Genomic DNA, 11,203 nt, shown 5'->3' on the forward strand with positions numbered 1-11,203 from the left:
CTGCGCGATTTATTGTATGACCATAGCAACGGTGATCTTTTCACATGTGAAGATAACATGTCATTTTAACGTGTGAAAATATCATGTTTTGCGGGAAAGAGCACCTGGTATTTCATTGGTGTTCACATAATAAATCAAAATTCAATTTTTTTGTTTACTTGCTCCTTTGCTGAATCGAAAGATTACATTTTCGTCCAGAGAATCGGTTTCATTTTTTTTGGCGCAAACTAAACAAGCGTGTTGCTATCCTTCCAGTAGCAAGGACAAGGACGAGCTTTGCAACTGACTTTTAACTGCCAAACTGACAAATGGGCCAGTATCTCACTCGCAAACCAACCTAAATCTTGGTAATCACTAAAGCTGTGTGACGGAAAACGGATAGATGACAAAACGGATTTGAAATGACACCTGACATTTTAGTCTCCTATCCATATCCTTGCAATAAGGAAATTATTATCTTATCATCACTTCTTTGAGATTTGTGTCAGGAAAACCTGTAACACGCAGAAATCTAGAAAAACCGACCATCCTCTGACCATGCATCGAACACGGACGTAAATCTCGCATTTTGCGAGTGAATCGAGATATTTTGTTTATAAATATAAACGTAATTTTTTTGTTTTCCTCGCAGGCAACCAGAGAGTGAGAATCAAGGATCAATAATATTTGGGTTGCTCCAAAGCTTACCATCCTCACAAGGTACACAGGGCGGCGTCTTGACCAAAGTTACGGTGTTTTTGGGAGTCTAATAACCGTGAATCAATCAGTCATTTGACAAGAAAACTCAACAAGACAAAGAAAAAGCAAACTGAACTTGGGCATTAGTTGATTACACAAACAGCAACAGCACGCTGACTTCCGAGAAAAATCCCTTAGCAAGGAAAGTGTCAGGCCATTAATAACAGCCAAGCAACCTCCTCTCCCTTTCGTAAAAATTGGGCCGGTGAAATATGAATAACACAACTGAGCACAATTTTACCATAGACTTGGAGAAACAACTTTTTCTGGCCTATTACGTCATTTTGATCGTTTTTACAGTAGCGGGAAACACACTGGTTTGTGTAGCCATCTATGTCGACGTGCGCCTGCGCAGTCCCACCAACTGGTTCATTGCGTCACTGGCGGTCAGCGACTTGTTTTACGGGCTCGCTGGCCTACCATTCCGAATTGCGTCGAATGTGACGCCGATGACGAGCGTTGCGGTGTGTTCAGCCTGGATCTGGATGGACATGGTGTGCGCTGCCGCCTCTATGGCAAATCTAGCGGTGATATCCGTGGACAGATACATGAAAATAACCAAGCCGTTCTGTTACCATAGAAACATGACCAAGAAACGTTCTCTGCTGGCTATATGTGGAGTGTGGGTGTACGCAGTCACTTTGGCTACATTCGCGATCATTAAGTGGCCCGGGGCAAAAGGAGTGGTCATCGACCATGACCACGGCCTTTGCCGCAACGATAACAAAGTGTTCTACACGGTAGCTAACATAGTGGCTTTCCTGTCGCCGCTTGTTGTGGTCATCGCTAGTTACTCCCTGATCTTCCGCACCGCATTAATACAGTTCAACAAAATGAAACACTTGATTGTCAGCACTAGCACTAAAGAAGACAGGCGGAAGCAGAAGAGCGTAGTACGGGACTTCAAAGCCACCAAGACGTTAGCTGTGGTGCTCGGTACGTTCACCGTCTGCTGGGCGCCGTTTTTCATTATGTTCACAATTTCTCAATACGATCCGTCTTACCTGATGCACCTTCCGAAAGACGTTGCCATGGCGTTCATTTACCTGTTTTTCTTGATTTTACCAAACCTTAACAGTGCTTGCAATCCCGTGATTTACGCGTACTTTAACGCCGAATTTCGGCGCTCGTTTAGAAAGATCATGTGGTCTTCTTGTGATGGACAAAACCAGGACAGCCTTAAAAAAAGAAGACGAAGTTCAGTAACGAGCTTTTTTCAAATGACTTTCGCTCGACGCAACAGCCCTCAAGCGGTCGGAAACGACGACAAGAATCACAACTCTCCCGACGATGAGAAGGCTTTCCTCAATGGGGACACCACAATTACGCAAGTGTGAAGTGGCACCACGGACGGTCACGCAGTAATTGCTTGAAGTGTAACGCACCAACGCGAACGGTCACGCATGTACCAACAATTTTTCAGTCAAGGGTAACGCAATACAAGGAACAGTTATACAGGAATTACTAGACGTGTAACGCAACACCTCAAACGGTTACACAATCAGCATTTTCCATTCGACAAAAAATTCTGGTTTGACTTAACGGAAATTTCCAGTGACAAATGACACAAGATTTTCCAGAATTTCCGGAAAAGAGGACAACCTCGCGAGGTATACCAAAATTTTTGGTAATTTCTTACCGGGAATTTCTGTTCCTAGAAACTTAACCAGAAAATTTCCGTACAATTTCCCCCCATTTCGAAATTTTCGGAATTTTTGGTTGAATGGAGAGTGTGCAGAGATTACTTTAACATGGGATTACCCATAATACTTACATTGCAACGGGTATGCGTTATTGATTGACTACGAAAAAATGGTGATTGCGTTACAATGCCTTTGTAACACAATAACACAAAATTTATTAACGTAATAAATTGATTTAGCACACGGGGTGGTAATTTACTTTAGGTAGCCCAAGGGTGGGTGCTTATTGAAGAGGAGTAGCTCATTAAGGACAGAGACTTATTTCTTCCTCAACATTCAGTACTTAACTCAAGAACTGTAACAATGGACGCCCTGATAGACAATTATGTTCATTATTATATAGCTAGCTCTGTGGGTGGGCAAGATGAATCAAATCCTGCACTGTGATTGGCTGCCCGGGCAGGCAAGATGGAACTATCTTGCCCGCTCAGGACTACCCGGCGTGTTTCACAAGAAAAATTTCCTCGAAAGCCATATAATAATCCTTTATTGACTGAGCTTGTCTAGTCAAGATGGCTGGATATTGGCCTCGTTCTTTTTTGCGTGTTTATGGACCTTGACTCCGTCTCAGTCCATAAACACACAAAAAAAGAACTTGGCCAATATCCAGCCATCTTGACCTCACACTTGGTCAATAACCCTGATATATTACATTCACATGAAAAAGCAAACCTCATAAGGGATGGACAATTATTATTTTTTGTTTTTTGAGGGGGGAAGGGTTGGGGAGGTTGGGCAATTTTCTGGCCATGAATGTTTTTTTTTTCTCACCTTAAGGTTGTACATGTTTTTTTTTTGGTGGGCAATAGCTTGTGCAATAATTTTTATTTAAACATCAAAAATCAAAATAGTAGTAAAAAGCACTTGCTCAATTCTTTTTGTCCCATGGCTCCCCTCGCACAATTTTTTTTTCCGGCTGCGGGAAATTTTTTGGAGAAATTTCCCAACCTCTCCCCCTCAAAAAATAATGGTCCATCCCTTATTCCTTCATCTTATCAGTCTGGAATGTCACTTTCACTATGGGGTCGCTTATTGGAATTGGGCACTAATTGGAAAAGGGGTGCTATTTTAGAAAACAACACTCGGTGGGAAGCACTTATTAGAAAGAGGGCACTTATTGGAAGTAGGGTGCTAAATCAAAATATTACATAAGATTTTTTTCAACTACATGTAGATGCAGTGGAGGTCCTTAAAATGTTCAAGGGCTTGTAAATTGATAACAGTACTTTGGTAGGGCTTGAGTTCAATAAGGCTTCCATGGTTAACAATCCTGACATCATGCAGCTGTGCACTTATACAATTAATCTTAGCTTGTACAAAATTTTTCAAAAACATTCTGTAGAAATATTACTCATGAAAGCGTTCTGGCTACATGTATTGTGACATACACAAAGAATTGAATCTGTTGTGTTCTCGAATGAACTTGATGACAATTTTGCCAAAAATAGAAGTTCTGTACAAAGATGAAGGAATATATTTTGTTGTTAAATCCTTTGGCTGTTTTCCTTTTTGTGCCTCTGTTTTAATTGGTCAAGTCAGACGTTTCATAGAATAGCCTGTCTCTTAAAAATGACTACGAAATATGGTTATGGTATCTCCCACCCCAAACCCCACCCATAAGATAAAGTTTAAATCTGCATACAAGCCAAGTGGCCAATCAGGCCATCGGTTTCCATATCATGAAGCGACTAGGAGTTTTTTTACTCCCCCCTGGATGGGATGCTAGTCCATCGCAATATTAAATTTGCCAGTACCCATTTGTGCACCTGGGTGGAGAGAGGCACTGTAACAGTAAGGTGTCTTGCCCAAGAACACAACACAATGTCCCCAGCCAGGGCTCGAACCCACACCATTCAATCTAGAGTCAAGTGCACTAACCATGAGGCCACCATGCCATCATAGGAACCCCACCCATAAAAACCTTGGGAATTCCTTGACATTTAAAACAGTTTTAACTTTTCAAATTCCACTTGGAATTTCCAATGACCTCCCGCAGGGTGGGTACAGATATTCCGGGGACCGTATAAATATTTAAAGGCATAATATATAGAAGGGTACATTTAAGATAATTATAAAAAAAGCAACAGTGATGGTAAACAGAAAGAAACTTTGGTTAAACCTAGCAAATGTTAGTTCCCACTTCACCCCGCAGACCAGAGCCCCGTTTCACGAAAGACCCGGTAAATTATCGGCCCGTGATTGTAAAAAAAACGCAGTGGCTATTCGTACGGCACCCGTACGGCGACTTGTATTCCCTATTCGTACGGGAGTCACACGATTTCATTGAATTTCTCTGTAATTGCTGATTCTTCCTTATCCAAATTATTATATTCACCTTTAGGAAAAATAAGCGATTCCAATGAGTGCCGTTTCTTCGGGCCAGATTAATTTGTGTACTCTTTGCATACTAAGCGAACGACCCTTAAAATTTTTTCCGAACTAGTTAATACTCACACGCATGTCACGCGGTAAGAAGGGACCGTACAGCGACTGGTATCTGCTATTCATACCGGATTCCTCGAGTATAACTAAAAGTTACCATTAAATTTAAGAATCGCTAACCTGTTTTTGAATGTCATAGTTGAACACTTTCCTCAGACAACACCTGTCCAGCCGTATTTTCGTGAAACAGTTTGCGTTACAAGATTCAGTGTGCATGTATTCCTCACCTGATTTGAAAGGAGAAAACGTTCGAAACATCCATCCTTCGGTAAACTACCCGTGAGTAGCCGGACTAAATACGAAAAGAACTATCTAACGCTGACTGAAACTGCGTCTGCCATGGAAGCAGGAAAAATTCCCGTATGAATAGCAGCTAATAGCAAAAATGCGAATAATTCGTACGGGACTACCAACAAGAGTCCAAATTCAGAGAAGTTCCATGTTGTCACTTACCACCCGATCCAAGTCAATGTATTCTAAGTTTTTAAAAGGCTAAAAGGAATTCAGTTCGCACTTTTTCAACCTACAGTGTACTTTGTAGCAAGTAAATCTGTGAACCAGAGGTAGCGTGACATGTGTGTGAGTACTAACTAGCTCGGAAAAAATTTGGAGTGTCGCGAGTGGGTCGTTCGCTTAGTATGCAGAGAGTACGCAAATTAATCTGGCTCAAAGAAACGGCACTCTTTGGAATCGCTTATTTTTTCTAAAGGTAAATATAATAATTTGGATAAGAAAGAATCAGCAATTACAGAGAAATTCAATGAAATCTTCTGACTCCCGTACGAATAGGAAATACAAGTTGCCGTACGGGTGCCGTACGAATAGCCACTGCGTAAAAAAAAATTCCTTCCGTTTCAGTTCAAAACATATATAGGCAATGTCTGAAACCCATTTCCCGACCAAAATGGTTCGACTCAACATCTTTTGGCTTAGCAGATGGCCTGCCATGTTTTCAACTTTAAAATACTATCTCACATCTATCTCTTTCCCGTCCAAACAAAAAGAATTAAATTAAAAACGCGTGGCAGGCACATCTTATTGTTACTGATCTTTCATCATGCCAAACTTGACAGATCATAAGTAGTTAAGAGTCACTGACTGAAAATATCGAGAATGGCTGGCCAGGTTGGAAAAATCGAAATTCCTGAAACTTTGCCTAAAGAACGCTTTTAGGGAGCCACTTTCGAAAATAGTATTACGATTTTCTTAGAATTTAAAGTCTTCGAGAAATTCGCAAAAAACGAAAATATAGCTTTTTGCCTCATTAAATATGCAAAAAATATCTGGAAAATTGACAAAGTTCTCGGTATTCGCATTGAAACAATTTACACAACTAGAACTCGGGGTAAACTTAGCATAAGAGCTTTAAGTTTCTTCTATCTATCAATGGGAAGTTTTAAATTTTTCAAGCATTTTGAAGGATTCCGTCGACCGTTGAAGAATTGCCTTCTAAAGCCACTATGAAAACGGCAAAAATTGCGTAGTTTTTACGGGCTCAAAACGCATCTTGGTATGTCCGACATGGAACTAAAACAAGTACTGTGCAAAAGAGTGTCGTTTCTACTATAATAATATGGAAAAAAATTTCTGGGCAATCGAGGTTCACATAGGTAAAATGTAAAAGTTCGCGACAGTTTCTTCTCAAATTTGAATAATGTGGTATGTTCAAAGAACTCTATTGTTGAGCACTCTAGTCTGTTTTTGTTCCATTTGTGGGCCTTGCTTTGTGGGAAATATACAAAAAGAGAGTTGATCCATGTCGTCATTACAACATTGTTTCATTATTTCTCGCAAGGTACACAAAACTACAGACAAAGCCCAAAATATAAGTTCAAACACGCTACATGTATTACGTGACTGGCGTCACGTAATATTTATTTTCAGTTAGCTCCAATTGGAATTACTAGATTATTGAGGATTAGACACTTGCTTATAATAGAGACATAGCTGGGTTTGTCTTTCCCGTTTATATACACTCGATTAGTGTGCGAATATTCGCAAGGAGACTGGTCTTTTAAAGTATTTTTTAACCACTATTTGTCGATTTTGATCTTCGTGGAAAACGGATTAATCAGAAGCACTAAATGAAACGAAGAGGCTTTATTAACGTGATCCAGCTAGACCAAGGAAGCAGGTTTTCCTGAAAAATAGAATAAGACTGTTTGATGTCTATCCCGCGATCTGACCTCGGTTGGAATTCGGCCTAGTCCAAACGTCGTGCTTCTGCTGTGCCGAACTCAAATAAATTTGGCCCGGCAGTGGCATGACAAAAAGCTATGAAAGATTCAAACGTCGAATTTAATTCATTCGCGCAGAAGATCAGAAGAAGTTTGCTTTGCTGAAGACCTTTTTAAATGCTAGAAAGCAACTGCAGCTGATGCAGCAGGATATAAATTCACAGGGACGGCGGAGTCTTTTTTCAAGTGAAAGAAATAGGGGGGGGGGGGGGCAGGTGCGGGGCTTGAAAACAAGCGGTGCCGGCGCAAGTTTGTAGAGGGGTCTAGGGGCATCCTCCTCCCAAAAAAACCTTTTTAAGTCTAGGGGCTCGGAAATGGTATTTTTGACGTTCTCCATGGTGTAGTTCTTTAGAAAATCAACCTAGTGGATGAACCCCCCCCCCCCCCCTCCGTGTGTGGGAAGGAAGTGCACGCTGCGGAAAGGTTAAAAGTATGTAAACACGAAAAGCTTCTTACAGATTTGCTACGAGGTTCTAGCTTTGTGAATTCTTGGTAAATCTGTAGTCAACCAGACTTTTTTCGTTTTCTTTTCCTTCCTATTTCTTCATTTGTACCTCATACTAAAACAAAATAAACTGTCATCGTGGTAAAAAGTGGAGGGGAGGGGGAAGCTTAAGCCCCCACCCCGGCTCCGCCGTCCCTGGTACAGTTCGGCACGTGCATGGCAAGAGCACGCCGTTCGAAGCGAAGTCGCGCTACTGCCGTGCGGAACGGCATTAGGCCTGCCGTGCTATAAGTAGTCGCGCCGACTTTAATTCAGCCTGCCGAACTGACTGCATGCATGGTTTCAAACGTCGTGCTACTGCCGCGCTTGAGTCGAAGTTCTCGGTATTCGCATTGAAACAATTTACAAGACTAGAACATGGGATAAACTAAGCATACTGAAAACTTTATATTAAATTAAATTTTGAGGGGTTCCGTCGGCTGTCGAAGAATTCAAGCCCCAGTGGAAACGTCAAAAATTGCGTAATTTTACGGGCTTAAAAGTCGTTTTAGTTTGCCCAATATCGGGTAGAAATAAATACTTTGATTAACTTTTGGTCTTCTTCAATCAGTATTTGGAACAAAAAATCTGGGCAGTAAGAACGCACGCCAGCAAACACAAACGTTTTTAAGGCTAGGTGAACTTTTTTGCATAATTGACGAAAACTGAAAAGTCTCTTCATAGAATGACTACTCGATACATTTCTAACTGTGTTGTTTTGTCGTTGTTGGTGCCTTCAATTACCTAGCCTTAATAGTTTCCAAATAATAAAGAAAGAGGGAAAATCGATGGTTAAACTGATAACCGTTTACATAACACATTATTCCCTGTCATATTTTTCGTCTCAATCCCCGTAAAAGGTACCGCAAAAGCTCTCGCGGTGGACCTTTTGAAGATTAACCCCGAAAATGTACCACGAGCACCCCAGTTATTTTTATATGAGTCTCGATTTCAAACAGTCTTACTCTATTTTTCAAGAAAACTTGCTTCCTTGGTCTGGCTGGATCACGTTAATAAAACCTCTTCGTTTCATTTCGTGTATTTAATTGATTCGTTTTCCATCGAGATCAAAATCGAGACACATGCTAAAATTTACTTTAAAAGACCAGTCTCCTTTCGAATATTTGCGAGCTAATCGAGTGTATATAAACGGGAAAGACAAACCCAGCTATGTCTCTATTATAAGCAAGTGTCTAATCCTCAATAATCTAGTAATTCCAATTGGAGCTAACTGAAAATAAATATTACGTGACGCCAGTCACGTAATACATGTAGCGTGTTTGAACTTATATTTTGGGCTTTGTCTGTAGTTTTGTGTACCTTGCGAGAAATAATGAAACAATGTTGTAATGACGACATGGATCAACTCTCTTTTTGTATATTTCCCACAAAGCAAGGCCCACAAATGGAACAAAAACAGACTAGAGTGCTCAACAATAGAGTTCTTTGAACATACCACATTATTCAAATTTGAGAAGAAACTGTCGCGAACTTTTACATTTTACCTATGTGAACCTCGATTGCCCAGAAATTTTTTTCCATATTATTATAGTAGAAACGACACTCTTTTGCACAGTACTTGTTTTAGTTCCATATCGGACATACCAAGATGCGTTTTGAGCCCGTAAAAACTACGCAATTTTTGCCGTTTTCATAGTGGCTTTAGAAGGCAATTCTTCAACGGTCGACGGAATCCTTCAAAATGCTTGAAAAATTTAAAACTTCCCATTGATAGCTAGAAGAAACTTAAAGCTCTTATGCTAAGTTTACCCCGAGTTCTAGTTGTGTAAATTGTTTCAATGCGAATACCGAGAACTTTGTCAATTTTCCAGATATTTTTTGCATATTTAATGAGGCAAAAAGCTATATTTTCGTTTTTTGCGAATTTCTCGAAGACTTTAAATTCTAAGAAAATCGTAATACTATTTTCGAAAGTGGCTCCCTAAAAGCGTTCTTTAGGCAAAGTTTCAGGAATTTCGATTTTTCCAACCTGGCCAGCCATTCTCGATATTTTCAGTCAGTGACTCTTAAAATTTCGACAAGAGCTCACAACACAACGTTGTCAACGTTTGATTCGCATATGGCATGAAAATTTCATCCTTCTTCTACTTCTCCAGCAAGGATTTCAGGAAATGTTACGACGCTTGAGAAAACTCCATATGAAAATTAAAATTAAACAACACCGAAGTACTGTATGTCTTGGGCAGATAAGAGTTCATCGCCAAACCACAGATTGTCCAAAGCAAACCTAATTTCCCAATTTCCTCCTTTAATTGAGCAAAAGCAAATGTTCCTTATCGAACCAAACATGTAAGCTTATAAACCTACAGGCTACAGAAAAAGACTGTTGCCGCTTACCTCCTTTCTCTCGGTCTTGTTCGCTTTGATCGCCGGCCCGCTGGCCGCTCTGATCACCGTTCTGGATTTTTCCCGCCAAACTTTTACAGACGTCTCGCTACTTTTGTTGCGGTTACCTCAAACCGAGGTCCAGTAATTAGCGAATGAAGAGGAAAGAAATGAAGTGAGCGGAAGAAAAAAGGAAGGGAAAAAACAATGCCAAGGAGTTTTGACGGCCAGGGGAGTACTAAATAAAAGTGGTCGTCAAGGTAACACCTATTGTACCCAGGGCCCGCGCGAAGAAATACGAGGGTCCCCAATAGGTTTGGCGGGATGCGGGATTTGGCTTTTTTTCGCCGTGATATTCGGGATTTGAACTGAAAACGGGGGCGGGAAGCGGGAATTACAATTACGAGCGGGAGTGGGATTTAGTGTTTTTATGGGCTTAGGATGCGGGATTCACAAGGGAAACAGAGCGGGATACGGGATTTCAATTCTTACGTGACCTCATAAATTGACCAGCGCAAAAGCCGCAAGTTGGGCAGAAATGAACCTTTTGTGCGTATAGCTGTGTAAGGTTTCAAGTAATGTATAGCAACGGCTCTGTACACTGTCAAGTTCTGTCAAAACGGTAAACAGTTTACAGAAAGAAACGTTATAATCATTAATTTTGTGCTTACTTATCTGCTACCCTTTGAATCCTTTTGTGATATTTTACGCGATATCTATTCTTAAAAAGTCTTTGTGTTAATAATTAAATTAATTATTAATTTAGCAAATTAATAATTAACGCAGAAACGTCTTTAAAAAGTAGACGGGATCGGGATTTCCAGGCAAAAAAGGGCGGGATAGCGGGATTAACAGGAAAAAATGGGCGGGAAAACGGGATCTGAGAACCCTATTGTGGACTCTCAAATACCAGATCCCGGATGATCTCAATTGAAGGTCAAAAGTTTTGCAGAAGCTTGTTGGCGATGATTTGAGGGAAATTTGCCTGTAAGACCCTGAAAATAATAGCCAGCGATCAGTCTGGTACAAAGATGACCTTTTCCTGCTTATGTTGGAAGTCCTAAATCTACTGAAGTCCTTTCCTGCAGTTATCTTAATCCACATGTCACTTCCAAGCGTTGACGGACGGCAACCCTCTTGGGAGGAAACCAGAGCTAGCACTTTGTTTTAAATAAACAAGCCCGCGAGCAGGTTCTCCGCGTGGCGATCTTTCCCCTCGAGGATAAGAATAACCGTCTAAAGGGACAAAATAA

The 11,203-nt window shown here is 40.7% G+C and overlaps 1 protein-coding gene across 12 annotated transcripts in view; it reads left to right on the plus strand.

Annotated features, from left to right (window-relative positions):
- Nucleotides 1-5,933, plus strand: part of LOC145486842 (D(5)-like dopamine receptor) — a 76,460-nt gene extending 70,527 nt beyond the window's left edge. For all 12 annotated transcript variants that reach the window (XM_081465565.1, XM_081465561.1, XM_081465560.1 and 9 more), the window contains one exon: nucleotides 632-5,933. In XM_081465565.1, coding sequence (XP_081321691.1) covers nucleotides 951-2,075 — 1,125 coding nt within the window. In that variant the 5' untranslated portion in view covers nucleotides 632-950 and the 3' untranslated portion in view covers nucleotides 2,076-5,933. The remainder of the gene's footprint in view (nucleotides 1-631) is intronic.
- The last annotated feature ends 5,270 nt before the right edge of the window (nucleotides 5,934-11,203 follow it).

Source organism: Orbicella franksi, chromosome 5, assembly GCF_964199315.1.
Source record: "Orbicella franksi chromosome 5, jaOrbFran1.1, whole genome shotgun sequence".
Lineage (NCBI taxonomy): Eukaryota > Metazoa > Cnidaria > Anthozoa > Scleractinia > Merulinidae > Orbicella > Orbicella franksi.